Genomic DNA, 18,363 nt, shown 5'->3' on the forward strand with positions numbered 1-18,363 from the left:
GCTCGGCGCTGTTGGTATAAATCATCGGTAATCAGGTATTAGCGTCTATCAAACGGAAAAGTATCTTTCAGTTCGTTCTTCCATTCGACTTATGATTCATTAATAAGAATCTCTTTTTTACGCTTTGGTGGCAAACAAATATACGGTCCGCCTGATGGAAAGCGCGTTCACGGAAGCTAAACTACTCTGACAATGCACAGTGCAGAGTTATATCGGAGCAGCGACGGAGTATATACACCGTGGACTTGGATAACCCGACAGATTTTGCAGGTGTATTCTTGACCGCATTTATTAAGACTAAATTAAATTAAAATTCATTTATTTATTTTTTTCTGAAATCGGCCTTCTTTTAGAAATAATGACAATTAGTGTAAAAATTTGTTTATGTAATGTATGTAATTTATAATAACAGTGAAAAACGCCTTCTTGGCTGCGACGCTGCCACTATGTAGTCACATAGACGAGAGAGATGGTTTTTACAAACTTTAAAGGTTTAAAGGAAACTCGCAAAATTAATCTGTAAATACAAAAAACTTGATTTATGGTTGTAATGTTTCTTTTTTCGCCAAGATGTAAAAAGAAAGGCGGTGTCGTGTGGAGAAAACACACACCCAGACAAAAATTTTTTGCCGAATTTGACCAAAAGTATTTATTGCTCCTTATGAACTCAAGAATGCGTGGTAGAAAGGAGGTATCGTGTGCAGAAAACACACACACACACACATAAAAAAAAATTTTTGCCGAATTTGACCAAAAGTATAACATTTTTTGCTCCTATGAACTCTCCTGAGTATGCGTGGTTAAAATCTGTCGGTTTACTCGAGCCCACGGTGTATAGATGAAGTACAGTCGCCATCAGATATATCGGAGCGGCCAAAGTACTCGCCCGTACCTAATGAGAGTAATGAGTTACATGGGTAATCTTGTAACAGCGTATTTGAGTTGAAGTAGTTAAATAAATCGTAATCGGTACAAGCAACTTCAAAGGAGAATGGTATTTTAAGATCCATAATTAACTCTTAAGTTATCAACTAAAATTGGCTACACCGAAACGACGCTGCCACCAAAAATGATACTCCAATGGTTTCTGATTTGAGGTAAAAAACCGGACAAGTGCAAGTCGGACTCGCGCACGAAAGGTTCCGTACCATTATGCAAAAAACGGCAAAAAAAATCACGTTTGTTGTATGGGAGCCCCACTTATTTTTTATATTTATTTTATTCTGTTTTTAGTATTTGTTGTTATAGCGGCAACAGAAATACATCATCTGTGAAAATTTCAACTGTCTAGCTATCACGGTTCATGAGATACATCCTGGTGAAAGACGGACAGACAGACAGACTAGCAAAGTCTTAGTAATAGGGTCCCGTTTTTACCCTTTGGGTACGGAACCCTAAAACTAAGGTCCAAAATGGGCAGTTAAGAGGGGGCTAAGACATGCAGACGGACAACGAAGTCTTAGTAATAGGGTCCCGTTTTTACCCTTTGGGTTAGCCCCTTCTTAAGAGTTTGGCTGTTAGTAGGTACCATCTGTACATCAGGTTTATGTGGCCGCAACAAAATCATAATAATATAATTCCTGTTAGTCCGATTGCAGCTGCCAGAGGTGTTTGCGATAAATCATCGGTAATTGTATTATTGCCGTGACGTCAGCTGATGATGTATCCCGAATGTTCCAGGTGACGTGGCTTGTAGAGCTCGCGTCAAAATACTGCAGGTCATATGATCAGTTCAATGTCACTGCCCTACTTGAAGTTTGCCCTACGGAAGAAATTTAAATGAAAAATCACGTCAATCACACACAAGTTACGTTCAGGCAATTAGTTAAGTGGCCTACAGAGAAATGGGCGTTTTCTAAAATAAATATTGAAAAATTGATTCTTTCAAATCTGGACATTCTTGGGCTCATTCTACTCAGAATCGACAGAATTCTCCATCCTGCCATTAAAAAAAATGTCGCGAAATGTAAATTCCATTACGTTTTAGTTTTTTTTTTCACTTGTATGTGCGTGACGTAAAATGTACATTGAAACATTCCACAATGTACAATTTTCATATAAATTTTTGGGACATTTTTTTATCATCAGGATTATTTAAGCTAGTGATTCTGAGTTGAAAGGACCCAAAAACACCAGGATCTGTGAGAATCAGGTTTTCAATATTTATTTTAGAAAACGCCTAAATACATAAAAGTAGCATACATGTCATATTCTAACTACTTTATTGATCAAGCAAAGTGAGCGTCTGGGTTCAGCTTAGGTAAAAGCTTTCGACTGTTGTCTTTTACGAGTCGTATTTCTCATTTCGTGATATTTTGTGAGCAGGTTCGATAATTACATGGTCTTAGGACGGATCCGGACTTGACTCGTACATACTTTATAGTCACTTTCGTAAATTAACTGTCTTCATTTCAGGCACTCCAGTGGCTGTTGCCAAAATGAATTGTTTATCGAACGCCAACCGAAAGAATTCTGTTCCATAGAATTCTATGTTTCGATTGGCATTTTCTATAAATATATGGTTATTACTTGGCCTAGGCTGAACGAATATGATAGTGGCATTTATATCGTCTATCATGTCATGCGTCTCTCCTACACTTAACGTGTTAGAAAGTGGTAATTTTATAAAGCCAACAACAATCTCATCAAAGACCTCGGGGAAACTCCGCGAAACAATATGGTAGGGGAGACAATTTACCGCGTCACTACTTTTTCATTTGTTTCTATCAATTCTATCTAATTTCTTTCTTTTTACGTTTCTCTAGGGCTCTATTTTTCTTGTTGAAATGTTGAAATGGTGATTTGTGATATGGCGACTATGTACTAGTATAAGTATGTAGTTAATTTTGCAAAATATTTAGGCATAAGCAATTAAAATGGATACTTATAAATGGTGTATTCTTAAACAAATCGTCTAAGCTCCGCTGTAGACACCTATGTTCAAATTAGGCTTAAGTAATGTGTATTTAAATAGATATATCGCTATTTAAATACACATTGCACCTACATATAGGATAAACTACCCAATGATTGACAATGAAAAGTGCCAATTTTATACCAGTACCCCTACCACCAGTTTTGATATTAACACATTCGCTCACGTCTACGTAACTTACTTTCTATGCATCTCGCTCGTACTCGCATATTATACTCTGATTTGTAATTAAATTCCCAAAAAATAACCTCACTCAGATCCTTTTTCTTTTCTGGAAAATATGTAAAGAAGTAAACTCAAATTACGTTTGTATGAAATGTAGTTTACCATGGATAAATGAATTCTATTCTATTCTATTCTAAATTTCCCTGTTGCATATTCTAGCATTTAAAATAAATATAGATATATCCTTTTAGCTTTGTTTAGTTTCTTAAAACATACGGAAAAGAGAAAAAGTGAGGTTAGATTATTGGAATTTAATTATAAATCAGAGTTTAGTACAAGCGAGATGTGTAGAAAGTAATTTAACCCTTAAATGCATGATTTTTTGTATAACTTTTTAATAAATTGAAATAGATGTGTCATGCTGTATAAAAGTAATAAATGTGATTTTGGATAGCTGCATATTGAGCCACGGACCATCAAATATACGATGCATATATACATCATTATGCATTTAAGGGTTAAGTAGACGTGAGCCGGTAGCCGTACAGATTCGCATTGGCAATGTACCGACAAAAAAGGAAATTTTGTTATCTGCTTCTCTATGACACGAATATGGAAGAGCGCTAGAAAGGCAGATAACGAAATTTCTATTTTATCGATTATCATAGTAGGCCGTCAGCGGCGCTATCATGGTCGCATTTTTATCACTTGTCAATATGTCATGCGTCACTCGCAGTTACATATTTGTTAGAACGTGACAGGCATGATGACAGATGATAAAAAACCGACCTGCAGGCTTAGCACGGTAACATTTTTATCGCCTGTCACCATGCCTTTTTTTTTTTTTTTTTTTTTTTTTTTTTTTATACCACGTCGGTGGCAATCAAGCATACGGCCCGCCTGATGGTAAGCAGTTACTGTAGCCTATGAACGCCTGCAACATCAGAGATATTGCACGCGCGTTGCCGACCCTTTAAAAACCTGTACACTCCTTTTTTGAAGAACCCCATGTGTAAAGTATGTAAGTGCGAAAGTGACAGGCATAGTGACAGGTGATAAAAATGCAACCATGCTGACACCTACAACTAAGCCAAAACTTCAGTCTGACACAAACTACAAAGTACAAAGCTGCACTTTATATTGAAATACAAGAAGGTTGAACATCAAACGGATATAGTCAGGAACAATCGATTTAAATAATTAATACAGCTGATTCATAAGTCTCTGTTTAAGTTTTATGGAGCTCAATGTAGACATTGCATCATGAATAAATTTGATGTGTATCGATATATTGTTTCCATGCTATATAAGTTCAGGCTATTCAACTATATTAGGGTAGTGTGACGCACTAACAACCAAAATGAGTGGTCGGAAAGGATAGAGTTGCCATATTCAATAAAATATCTTTTCTAGGAATATAATGAGGATTATCTTATCGCACGATGAGCACGCATGAGCTCCCTGCCGAGGTTTTCCCGAGGGGCTACAGTATGGGGTTCTTCAAAAAAGGAGTGTACAGGTTTTTAAAGGGTCGGCAACGCGCGTGTAATATCTCCGGTGTTGCAGGCGTCCATAGGCTACGGTAACTGCTTACCATCAGGCGGGCCGTATGCTTGATTGCCACCGACGTGGTATAAAAAAAACGAGGTGGTCAAAATGATCTAAGGACGACTTCATTGTTAAGTAAGTAAAAGCGTGTGCAGTGTGGCTACCACCAGTTTGGCACTGACATACATACTTTCCATGCATCTCGCTCGTACTCGCATATTAGTGCGAGCGAGATTTATAGAGAGTAATTACGTAGACGATAGCGTATATGTCAGTTTTGACACTGCCAGTGACTCATGGTACGGGTACAGATCGTTTAGACCCTATTAAAAATATTGCAAAATGTTTCCTTCTAATAAGTTAAATATAAAAAAAGTCTTATTAGGGTTCCGAACCCAAGGGGTAAAAACGGGACCCTATTACTAAGACTCCGCTGTCCGTCTGTCCGTCCGTCTGTCCATCTGTCTGTCTGTCACCAGGCTGTATCTCATGAACCGTGATAGTTGCCGCTACAACAACAAATAATAAAAAGTTTGGAACCCTCGGTGGGCGAGTCCGACTCGCACTTGGCCGGTTTTATTTATATTAAGTCTTACGAAAACCAATAATTCTCTTGGGTTTCATCTCATTGGGTATCATTATGACAAAAATATTGAATAAAAATGCTTAAAATCAAAAAGTGCTAATTCACTCTACTGCTGGTGCTGACATTAGTTTTCCATTGCTTATGTACGTAAACCGGTCTATAAATTCGCCATAAATCTATGACGTGCACAACAACAAGCCTTTGTCTAAAGTGCAATGGTGCAAATAGGTACTAATTAACTATAAAACACTTACGTCTTCCGTCATTGTTGCTGGGAGATATTCCTTTTAATCCTTAAGTGCGCATAAACAACAAAATCACTGTTAGAATTTAAGTATAGCTTGAGAACCTTTTTAGAAGTAGATAAAAGAAATGGGCCATATTTATATTTGATCCTGTATAAATTTACTGTTTTCTGCAAAAATAGGTATACAGCAAATATCTACAAACTGATCACAATCACAGTTGTTTAAACAGAAATTTGTTTACTTTTTACAAGATAGGTGTAAAAGGTTTGAGTGCCATATAAAATTGATAATGTTAGTTCCCTTTTCTGCCACGTCGCATATCTTTCCGCACAGACTCTACAAAGTAATGTACTAACTATAGTATAACCTAGGTATAATGTCAATTTTGATTATTCTAACTACAGTTGGTCAAACCAAATTGGCAGTAAATAAGAACAAAATAATCCTTTTCTTTTGACACTAGCACCCAAACGTAACTAGTGTAAGACAAAGATAGTATGATTCTCTCTGTTTATGTTTGAAATGAGACAGTCCTTTGACAAACTATAAAACCAATTTAAACTTAATACAATTTTAATTAAATATTTGTACGGTCTGACTCTTGATAAAATGTTTTAAGACTACAAGGATTCTTAAAAGGCTTAGAATATGATCACACATGTTAAATTAATTTACTTTAGATGTCGCAGTTATAAAATTAGTTGTCTGTTTTAATAATTAACACAGATGTCACAGATTATAAATGCAGGATAGAGTGGACATCCCGTTCGAAATTTTAACGTATTTCATTTGTTTTTACGTTAGTTCTGAATTAACTAAAAAAAAATAGTTTTAGTTCAGTCTTCTTACGCCATACCACTCGCATTAATTCACTTGTATGTTTTATGTAATAAATAATTTGCTATTACAAATTAAAATTGCGGGTGCATTCTAATAAAATGTCTTCTCCCTTTCCACACGGACGTACATACGTTTAATCAGTTGTTTTTCGTCGTAAACTAAACTTTTGTATTATATAAAATGAAGCATAACCGTCGACCTTAACCAGCAGCAAAAAGAAACATTGATGTAACAAGATCCCGAAAGATAAACAAAAACCTCACGCATGTTCCAAATTAAAGAGATTCCGCAGGGATTTTCGTTCTAAACAATCCAAAGTGTTTAGATAAGCTGTTTATTATGTATTTTTCCGTCGTAACTTTATTTTTATATCGTTAACGAATTCTTTTTCCAGAAATATAACTATTACAAGAGCACGCTTAGGTTTCTGTAGAAGTTCGCGCCAAAAACTCGAACGAAACTAGAACAGAGAGCTTCAACCTTATTTGCGACTTGCCTCCCCTTAGTTTAAACATATTTTTACGCCAAAGGGGGCATTTCTTTATTAGCGAGTAAAGCATTTAGTTGCTCCCTAGGGAGACAAATAACACTAGCAGAAAATTCTCCAGTGATTAATGTTTTAATAGTAATGTAAGGGATGGTTGTTACATGTTTTATTGACTTAACACTTTACCTTAATGAACCGTAAATGATTTTAGGACTTTAATCGTCATCAGCAACAATCTAGTTAAGTGGGAAATGTCCATGTGAACACGCTTTTCTGCTATTCGATAATTGAATCGATTTTAGCATTGCTCGTTCGATCTTTGACAGTTTATGGAGACATTTTTCTTAAAGTTAAACTTACCTTAATTCTTAAAGTTTCGCGCGTAGAAATCCAAACAAAATCACAGCACAAAACCACAAGCACTCATCGGCAGTTAGTTTCAGATAATGTCAACAAACCACAATATTTTCCCTTTATAAGAAAACTATTCAAATGTAGGTCCCGATTTCGAAAAGCGACCGCACGACCGCTCTCCAGAGAGAAGAGGCCAGATTTTCACTCATAAAAATAACTCGCGAACGAAAAACATCGTTTTCAGTGTAATAACGTAAACATTCGGAGCTGGTATATCGTACGCTATCTTTGACATCGCGATTTCGACTGGCTAAAATTAACAGTGTTGATGGTACAGATGCAGCGGACCGTATGAATCGATAGCTTTGCTATGCGTTTACGATTAATCGATTCTCGAGTGATCGCCCGATAACGCTGTGCAGATGCTTTTTTAATTTTTAAATTTGGAACGGTCACCTTTTTGTGAATGGAACATGTCTAACGTTAGTTTACGTTGAGCAACTAGTAAAGTATTTACGTTTGGGTTTTCTCTGAATCTTTTCAACGTTGTTGAGTGTCTGGGTTATTTAGTTTTTGATCTTGGCAGCGGATGTTGTGGTGGTAATTGGGTTAAAATAAAATAAGTTAAACAATTTGTTTTATGATAATTTTGAGTTTGTAAACGATAGCTATTTAATTTCTAAATATATATTATATATATGTAGTTATATCAGTAATAAAGTTATTTTTCAATTTAAATTTTTGTCTGGTCAAGTCGATAAAACCAAAGAGAATTAAAAATACATAGTGCTCTCTCCATACATCGGTTTTGTTATTAAAAATACTATTATTTTCGTAGTCTACATCTAGCGTCAAGTAGCGGAACTATCAGTACTGCTACTCGACAATAGATGTCGCGGCAAACGGAAAGTCTAATGGTCAACTATTTTCAGCTAATATTATAACCATAATAACCGGAACTTTACTTTCAACTCCTTCTGTTTATAATATTAGTTATAAATTGATGACACATACACTTTTCGTCAATCGCGACACATGTGACATCTAGTGTCGAGTAAATAAATAAAATAAATAAATATTATAGGGACATTTTTACACAAATTGACTAAGTCCCACGGTACGCTCAAGAAAGCTTGTGTTGTGGGTACTCAAATACTTAAATACATGGAAAACATTGACTCAGGAACTAATATCTGTACTCATCACACAAATAAATGCCCTTACCGGGATTCAAACCCAGGACCATCGGCTTTATAGGCAGGGTCACTACCCGCTTGGCCAGACCGATCGTCAAATAGCAGTTGATAGTTCCCCTACTTGATGCTAGATGTAGACGAAAATAATGGTCTTATTGGTAACAAAACCGATGTATGGAGTGAGCACTCTATGTATTCTTAATTCTCTTTGATGAAACCGATAGGTACTTAAGCACTTAAGTAAAAACAAAAACACACAAATCTCAAGTTATCTCTATGACAGCGTTTAAAATATATGAAACTATATGTTGCGTATTTTTATTAGTAAATTACTAGATTAATTAAACAGATTTGATTATGATCTATTTATTTTTATTAATAGAAACTAACAAATTTCCTATTTTTTTCATCATAACGATAGGTACTACCTCAGAAGACCTTTTCAAACAAAAAATCTGCTCTTGTAAAATATACAAGTAGTTTTTTTATTTATTTCCAATGTCGGCTTCGTATTTCATAATGACAATGTAATCTTAGTACAAAGCACAATTCTGGTTTCCCTCACAGCCCCATGTGAATCAAACACCCTGTATTCTCAACTTGCAGACGACCTTAAATTAGCCTCATGCATGAAGTTTATATTTGAACGAAATATGTTTTATTCGGATGTTTGTTACCGTTATATCATGTTACAAATGCATTTCCGTTTTTAAATTACCATTTAATCACTTAAAATTATAAATAAAAAGTACAAAAATTTGCCCGCGAAAAGCTAGTGAGCGAAATGCTCGAAACGCCACGTGACGTCACGCGTTAGACAGATTAGTGTCATTAGTAGCAAACGTCAGTTGGGCCGCCCAACGTGTGACGTCATCACGCTCTGTCGAATTCGCGCCAAAAATTATTTTAATTATATTTCAACCGCTCAAAATTTTTCAACATTTTAAATATTTTTTAATAAAATAATGTTAAGGTTTACAAAAGTATTTTTATCATTTCCGGTGTTCCAACGATATAAATTATGAATCCAAAAATAAAAATAAATTCATGCATGGAGCTAATTATGTGTAATTGTACACGTACAAATATAAAACATTATTAAAACTTGTAACATTTACGGAACCCTTGAAACGCGAGTTCGACTCGCACTTGACCGGTTTTTCTAGTTAGAATGTCCACGTCAATGATATTAATTATGATATTTTGTGGTGACATACAAATCGTTATTTAGTTAGCCATAAGAAATTCGCATATCTCGATGTACCTAAATATATATAATTCAATATATATATTTATAACAATATATTATAAATTCTGCCTGCTTTACGGCTGCCAAACATGGACATACACAAAAACAATCCAACTTAGGATCATAAGAACCCAAAGAGCAATGGAGAGAAGTATCCTTAAAATAAGGAAGATACATAAAATTAACAGCAAAAAAATTAGGCAAAAGACCAGAGTAGTCGATGCTCTCATACAAGCTTTATCCCTAAAATGGCGCTGGGCTGGCCACATATCACGCTATACTGATAAGAGGTGGACCATAGAAACAACAAAATGGAGAGGACCACCAGGAGGGCGGCGCGCTGGCCGGCCGCAGCAGCGTTGGGCTGATGACCTATCCCAGGCTGTGGGAAAGCAATGGATGGCAATAGCTTCAAACAGAAGCAAATGGATTGAGTTGGAGGAGGCCTTCACCCAAAGAGGGGTTCACCACTAAGCAAATTAAGATAGATTCAACCTACAAATGTAACCTAAACTTAGTGTGAATAAACGGCTTTTTTATTTATTTTTATTTTATTATAAATTCTGAAATTTTCGACTAAAGTGTCATTTGTCTAAAATTAATATAAAGAACATGAACGCATGGCAAAATAATAAACTGAATTTTATTCATCGGATTATGAGCAATAACGAAATGTCGCGAATCTGTTCCAAACGCTTTGTGGGACCGACAGCCCGTCTGACATTTCCTAGCATCTGAGAGTTCTGCATTATCGATTGTGTTTGTGAATACATTCATACCGAATAGTCACACTTGACCCGTGACAATCAGAGCTAACACCCCATTCGTTTCGACAAATACAAAGAAGAAGCGAGGCTGGGGAGGTCTTGGTACACTGGCAGGGATAATAGCATACACGCATATCACGCACACAATAAAGAGCCCTCGCGCAGCCGCACTGCCGCCCTACCCCACCCTTACTCACTTGTCGTCGAAAGCCGGCTAAATTCTTGTACACCCCCTCAACCTAAAGCAACAACCCGCTTCGAAAAGCGGACTTTGCGTGTAAAAATAACGTTAAAAATAACCTTAATTCAGCTAATGTCAATATTGCTTACGGCTTTCACTGTTGCTTAGTGTTTTTTCTAATTACCGAGTTATATAAGTTAGTTTTAAGGAGTGCGGAAATGAAACTTGATTTCGCTCGCGGAAGGAAAATGGCGGCCCACTAGGCGTCGTATTTCGGATTTGAACCGGGCTTTTTTAAATATGGTAGTGAGAACTTTGGCGTAGCGCTCGTGGAAGGACACTGGAAAATCGATAGCGTAGGCTATGTCGGTTTAGTTGGGGTGGTAGGTAGGTTCTACGCTGTCACTGAGAGACTGCTGCCGATGTCAGAAGAAGAAGAAGACTAGACTAGCCAGCATCGAAGCCATGACGACGGAGACGGCGACGCCTACCCAGGTATGTACGTTTGCCGCATCGCATTCCATGTGTCAAGGACACGTTTCGACAAGTTCACTAGTCAAGTTATATAATGGCTGGGGTTTGGTCTGAAACTTAACCTTTTGTCTAGTTACATTATTGGTGAAAGGCTGGTCATGACATGCCAAAGGTCAAGGCAGCCACTGATAAAACATTTGAGCACCTATTTACATTAAACCTGCGAAACAAAAGCAAATGAAAGTCAATGTTGCAATATAAAATAGGTACCTTTATTTCTTTATCTCTGGTCTACACCTGAAGAATGTACAAATCTCAAACATTCTTCTTTTGTTGAACTTACCACAAAATACCATTAAAAACCTGACAAAGATCCTAATCCAGTTTTATCGTGTCTACCTATATTATATCTATTGTTATAAGATGTGATATAATGCTGACAAAGGCCTGACAATGGCGCTACTGTGAAAAGCCGGTTGAAATTTTAATAAACTTCTATTTTCGTCTAGACTTCACAAATTAACTTAACCTTGAATATGATTAATGTCGTAGTTGTAATTTAACCTGTATATTTACGTATGGTAACTGTAACGAGAAAGGGTTTTCTCGTTTATTTTTTTCGCATATAAAACTACACTTTTTTTTTGTTTTCGAATTAGCAGAAGCATTCTTTACCCCTTTGATGTCTTGCGATGACTTAGCTTAGAAGCACTTTAGGAGGCTTGCCTCTGATAGAAAAATGATAACGGGTTATTTACAAATGTACACAGTACAGTTGGGAGACAAAGTATCTTTATAAAAAAAAATGAAAAGCTTGATGTTCTTCCCCATGCCTAATTTTCTGGCAAGCAATAGATTTGTGAGCAAATAATTTTAACGGACTCATCTGCTTAACTACAAGTACTTATTTCTACAGCTTCTGCTGCTTACTCGTACTTGTCCCGTTTAGTGCATTTCATTTTAGAACTACAGCCGCCATCAGAAATATCGGAGCGGCCAAAGTGCTCAAAAATATCTGAACACGCCTCTATTGTTAAGGCGTTAGATGCATGTTCAGATATTTTGAGCACCTCGGCCGCTTTGATATATCTGATGGCGACTGTACAGTTAGAATCAATAGTAGCGAATGAAACAACACTCCAAAAGTATTTTTCCCCTCACTAGCTCGGAAAGCCGTCTTTTATCCTTTAAAACAAGCGGGGAAAAACGCATTTTATCCACTAGTGGGGAAAGTAATTTGACCTTGGATGGAGCGTGTTTAAGTAGCTTGACAGATAACAAAACGTAAAACGCTCATAATAATGGTTCGTTCGATATTAATTATCATTAAATAAATGATTTGAGAATCTAATAAAAAAATACCAGATTTAGCTTTATTTAATGATTTTAAGTCATAAACCTAAAAATTCCATAATAAACGTTTGTTTTTTAATAATTATGTTAAATATAATTCTGAACGCACAAGTTAAGTCGATGCAATTTCAAAACGCATCATTGACATTTCATACGTCAGAAATGTCAACATTGACAACAAAAATTTTGCTTTTAAACTTCTCACGTAAAAGTACAGAATTTCGAGTGTTTTTTGTTATAATATCGTAAAAAATGAGTGATTCCAGTTGATGAAGATGATCTAACGCCTGTGGATGTTGCAGTTTCCTCGCTATAGTGAGGGGAAAAGTTTTGTGTTACACACGGGTGCAAATGTATTTAACTTCTCGTGTGTTAAAACACTCGCTACGCTCAGGATTCTCTTTTAGAACCACTCGCTTCGCTCGTGGTTCAACTATAGAATCCTTTCGCTTGCTCGTGTTTCAATTCCACACTCGCGGGTAAAATACAACTTTGCACCCTTGTATAACAAATAACTATTCCCCTCACTAGCTCGGAAAGTTGTCGTTTATCCTTTAATACAAGCGGGGAAAAACGCGTTTTATCCACTAGTGGGGAAACTAATTTGACCTTGGATGGAGCGTGTTTAAGTAGCTTGACAGATAACAAAACGTAAAACGCTCAAGATAATGGTTCGTTCGATATTAATTATCATTAAATAAATGGTTTGAGAATGTAATAAAAAATACCAAATTTAGCTTTATTTAATGATTTTAAGTCATAAACCTTAAAATTCCATAAGAAACGTTTGTTTTTTTATAATGATGTTAAATATAATTCTGAACGCACAAGTTGAGTCGATGCAATTTCAAAACGCATCGTTGACATTTCATACATCAGAAATGTCAACCTTGTCAACAATTTTTTTACTTAAAAGCTTTTCTCACCGACTCGCGTAAAAATACACAACTTCCAGAGTTTTCTGTTATAATATCGTAAAGAAATGAGTGATTCCAGTGATGAAGATGATCTAACGCCTGTGGATGTTGCACTTTCCTCGCTATAGTGAGGTGAAAAGTTTTGTGTTACACACGGGCGCAAATGTATTTTACTTCTCGTGTGTTGAAACACTCGCTACGCTCAGGATTCTATTTTAGAACCACTCGCTTCGCTCGTGGTTCACCTATAGAATCCTTTCGCTTGCTCGTGTTTCAATTCTACACTCGCGGGTAAAATACAACTTTGCACCCTTGTATAACAAATAACTATTGCCACCCAGGAACACTTTCCAACTAAGAGATATTTCTCAACTGTCCCCGATCAAAAGTATAAGTTAGCATAATATCTCTTTTTGTTAGGCTGTTAGATAATGGTAGATTCTTTTGACGCATAGCCTGATACGTTACTTTTCATGCTGTGTCTACTCCGTAGCGATTCGAATTACTTAATGTTGATAAGACAAGCCAATGGCAAATGGGGTCCCAGGGACACTTCGCCAATAAATATTGCTTACGGACATAAAATGTGTAACAACTTTGAATAATGTGTATCATAAAATTCATAAAACTGGGGTTAAAACCGGGTGCCTCATTTTTCATCCCTGGATATTGACATTATGGAAAATATTTTTACAGAATTTTATGTATTTTAGTCATAGCTATGCCCGACCGTTTGATTTTTTCGTTTTTTTTTTAATTATTATAAAAGTTAGGAGCGAAAAAAAGGTTTCATACAAATTTTGAAATGCTCCTTACTCTTATAATGATGAAAAAATCAAAAAAAATCAAACGGTCCAGCATAGCTATGATTAAACTACATCAAATTGTGTAAAATATTTTTAATAATGTTAATATCCAGAGAGGAAAATGGGGACTATGTTTGTATGGAAAGGCGGTTGCCAAGTTGCCATACGCGTCACGTCCCCGACAAATTAGACCTTTTTGTGGAATGCTTCAACAATTGACCGCGAGTCTTTGTAAACACTTCATTTTTATACCACGACGGTGGCAAACAAGCGTGAGGCCCGCCTGATATTAAGAAGCCACCGCATCCTATGGGTGCTTGCAACTAGAGTTGTGCCGTTCTCGAGAACGTTCTCTGTTTTGTATGGGGAACGCTTTCGCTCGAGAATCGGAGAACGTTCTCTAGAACGGCACAATTCTACTTGCAATTCATAATGCGGATTCTAGTAAGGTAGTCAATGAACCGAGCCTTCCAATGTCTATAGAGGCCGCATAATCGAATCAATCACGATGGGAAACGAATCGTCTGCGAGAGTTCCGATATTCGGGAAATGAGAAAATTATTTCTGAACATTGTTACATTTTCATTAATATTCCTTTGAGATATTTTTAGACGTATTGGGGTAATTTAAAAATGGAAAATGTGTGTTGTCACTCGTTTAGTTTTAGTTTAGTTGTAGCTTAGTTTTAAGTCAGGTACCCACTGAAAGTCATGGCTTGCCGTGGCATTATGCTAATCTGTGGGATCCTGTTTAGCATCTAGTTTGTGTTGTATGTGCCATTTGAAAGTATTGTCTAATGTTTATGATGTTAAATAAATGTATTTCTTTCTTTCTTTCTTTCAAATATGTACTTATAAAGCCAGGAGCATTTCATACTTTAACAATACTTACGCTACTGCTACCCTTACCAAAGCATCTTGCTTTCTGTTGCTACAGACGCTACAGTAGAAAGTGTTTCTAGTTTAGTAGGTAGATTTTCGATATTATCGCAATGCACCTTACTTTTTTACAATTCGCAAACCCGACAGACCCACTGCTGAACATAAGTAGTCCTTCCTCAAGGACCTCTACATTGATCAGCCAGTCGCTCTTTTCAACCATCGGTTTCCTGTGATACTCAACGGAAGCAAAACCAAAAATAAATGGGAAAGTCTTAGTCTCAGAATTTGGTACTGCTGATCTAAGAGTATATACCTAAATCAGCATTGCCGTAGATACATAAAGCCGGGTTATATTAGGAACCGAGGTCTGTCGCAAAACTAGACCCGGCCGAATATAACCATCGCTGCAAGCGCAAGCGGAATTCGCAGACCCATCCTAACTTGATCTGTAGACGCTTTACAAATATGCTTTAACAGGAAATGGATTTAGACTGGTTTTCCTGAGGTTTTGAGTCGGTGAGCGGTAGGAATGAGCCCGCCCGGATGGATCGATCGTGGTTTCGCCGGTGTTGCTATCCAGTTAAGTTAGCTTGCTGAACTTAATTCCGCGCTAAAGAAGATAGTTTGTGATCTGGAAATTATGAAAATAATTATGTAGTTTATTATGGATCGGCTCTTAACTCTTTTTGTATCACTTCATGGCTTGATAGCTAGATTTTGATTTTATTACTAGGTTTTCATTTTGTAAGAAGAGTTAATCAGGTTAATCTGGAGGTCGTGCGATCATCGTGGGTTCAATATTGACTGTTTTTTATTTATTTATATGGAATATCATTTTATACCCACTACTAGTTTTCCGGTGAAAGAAAACAATAGGTACTCAAATTTTGTCAAAAAAGTGCCGGCCGTTTTTCAAGACATGCGTCGCTTAATGACATAATCCGTCGGTCTCTTGCCACCATCAATGTACCCGCTCTTCTTGAGCCGACTGGCATTATCAGAGATGATGGCAAGAGGCCCGATGGGATGTCCTTGGTTCCTTGGAGCTTGGGACGGATGTTGGTGTGGGATGCTACCTGCGTAGACACACTGGCACCGTCCCACCTCCAACGGACTAATGTAAAAGCGGGCGGAGCGGCGGAAAGCGCCTAAATATTAAAACGTAATAAATATAAGTGCCTCGGTAGAGAGTATCATTTCGTTCCATTTGGAGTTGAAACTCTAGGTCCATGGGGTCCCAGCGCGCATAAGTTGTTTGCAGAAATCGCGAAGCGCCTGGTTGACGTAACTGGTGACCGAAGAGCTGGCGGCTTTCTCGCACAACGTATCAGCATTGCGATACAGCGGGGAAATGCCGCCAGCATCCTTGGTACAATGCCTCAAGGGCCTATTTTAGATTTAAGCTAGTTATTAATTTCGTTTACGTAGTACCACTGTATAGGTACTTATCTATGATGAAGAAATCTGCGTGCAAAAGGTCCGTAACACACTTTAGGACAGCTTGGGGACTGTACACCAATTTCTTTCGTGATAAAGGTGCCCAGCAGTGAGACGTATACAGGTTGAGCTTTTTCTTATTATATAAGTGGGATCAATGAAGGATGTAATTCGAACCAAGTCAGTGTTAAGTTGATGTTAAGCTTCAACCTCAGCCCTTTCGCAATTTGCCGAGCCATTAGCTCGCCCTTGACTCGGATCGGGTGTCGACTTCACTTATTGCTTTTGTTTATCTACCGCCAACAGCTGTTCTGAGAAACTGATACTATAAAGAAGGGAGACATTAAGAAATAATTATTTTGCTGATTCTACCTAGGCTGAACGCCGGCTTTTTAATTAACGATGCTTTCCGGTTGTAGAATGAGATTTTCTCGAGGGAATACGGTATTTTCGCTGAAGTATTGTGCGTATGGCAGCTGTCGTCTCGGCAAAATTTTATTTAAAAAAAAACCGGCCAAGTGCGAGTCGGACTCGCGCACGAAGGGTTCCGTACCATTATGCAAAAAACGGCAAAAAAATCACGTAAGTTGTAGTTGTATGGGAGCCCCACTTAAATATTTATTTTATTCTGTTTTTAGTATTTGTTGTTATAGCGGCAACATAAATAGGTACCTATATCATGTGTGAAAATTTCAACTGATTCACGGTTTATGAGATACAGCCTGGTGACAGACAGACGGACAGTGGAGTCTTAGTAATAGGGTCCCGTTTTTACCCTTTGGGTACGGAAGTACGGAACCCTAAAAAGTATAGATTGTTGTCAGCATCAATAGTAGCGGATGAAACAATGCTCCAAAAATATCTGCCATCCTGGAATTATTTTCCAAAGAGAGATATGTCTCTTTAATACGCGTTCCAAAGTATATGTCGAAGTCTTATTGATCTACATACAAGGACTTATGTAGATATAGTTAGTCAAGCAAATCTTGTCAGTAAATAAGAACAAAAAAAACTACACTCATCCCCTTCTGGGCGCCAGCACCAGTGCAAGACAAAGACAGTATGACTCTCTCCGTCTACGCCCGAAATGAGACATTCCCTTGACAAACTATATATCGTTTTGTATCTATGTAGATACTTTTGACGCGTAGTTTGATCTGGGTGTCCAGCCAAGATGCCAATCGCAAGCGCTACGACAACGACGAAATGCTATCTGTCTTTCTATCGCACTATGTAAAAGTTATAGAGAGACAGAAAGCGTTTCGCTGAAGTAGCGCAAGCGATTGGCATCTTGGCTATAGGCCCCCAGTTATTTTCGATGCTGACAGTACGGAGATAAAAGCTCAAAAATGCTATGTTTTAAAACCTCATGTTTTAAAAGATAGCCTTTGACCTCCGTTTTCATGTCTTCTCCTCCGCCGCCTTAGCTACATAGGTATATTGAAATCAATTCAATTCAATTCAATTCAATTATTTATTTCAGGCAAATGCCCATATAATTTGTTAGTAATACAATTAAATTAATCTTAATATGCTAATGTTAGTAAACACACATTAAATTACAAATAAAAATATATATCACATTTAACTATTTACTTTCGTAGACACACTGGCACCGTCCCACCTCCAACGGACTAATGTAAAAGCGGGCGGAGCGGCGGAAAGCGCCGAAATTTTAAAACGTAATAAATATAAGAGCCTCGGTAGAGAGTATCATTTCGTTCCATTTGGAGTTGAAACTCTAGGTCCATGGGGTCCCAGCGCGCATAAGTTGTTTGCAGAAATCGCGAAGCGTCTGGTTGACGTAACTGGTGACCGAAGAGCTGGCGGCTTTCTCGCACAACGTATCAGCATTGCGATACAGCGGGGAAATGCCGCCAGCATCCTTGGTACAATGCCTCAAGGGCCTATTTTAGATTTAAGCTAGTTATTAATTTCG

General features: G+C 37.3%; 2 protein-coding genes across 11 annotated transcripts in view; one reads left to right on the forward strand and one right to left on the reverse strand.

Annotated features, from left to right (window-relative positions):
• Window positions 1-7,775, reverse strand: part of LOC134751408 (uncharacterized) — a 54,932-nt gene extending 47,157 nt beyond the window's left edge. The window contains exons 1-2 of one of the 3 annotated variants that reach the window (XM_063686805.1): window positions 7,170-7,775; window positions 5,489-5,527 (exon numbers count right to left, since the gene is read on the reverse strand). In XM_063686805.1, the coding sequence (XP_063542875.1) occupies window positions 5,489-5,500 (12 nt within the window). In that variant the 5' untranslated portion in view covers window positions 5,501-5,527; window positions 7,170-7,775. The remainder of the gene's footprint in view (window positions 1-5,488; window positions 5,528-7,169) is intronic. The other 2 variants (XM_063686807.1, XM_063686806.1) reach the window with 2 other exon arrangements.
• Window positions 7,776-10,259: 2,484 nt separating this feature from the next.
• LOC134751375 (ankyrin-3-like) overlaps window positions 10,260-18,363 on the forward strand; it is a 99,978-nt gene continuing 91,874 nt past the window's right edge. For 3 of the 8 annotated variants that reach the window (XM_063686723.1, XM_063686726.1, XM_063686727.1), the window contains exon 1: window positions 10,273-11,051. In XM_063686723.1, coding sequence (XP_063542793.1) covers window positions 11,022-11,051 — 30 coding nt within the window. In that variant the 5' untranslated portion in view covers window positions 10,273-11,021. Of the gene's footprint in view, window positions 11,052-18,363 lie in introns of all 8 variants that reach the window. The other 5 variants (XM_063686728.1, XM_063686729.1, XM_063686725.1 and 2 more) reach the window with 3 other exon arrangements.

The sequence above is a fragment of the Cydia strobilella genome, chromosome 22 (assembly GCF_947568885.1).
Source record: "Cydia strobilella chromosome 22, ilCydStro3.1, whole genome shotgun sequence".
Taxonomy (NCBI): Eukaryota; Metazoa; Arthropoda; class Insecta; order Lepidoptera; family Tortricidae; genus Cydia; species Cydia strobilella.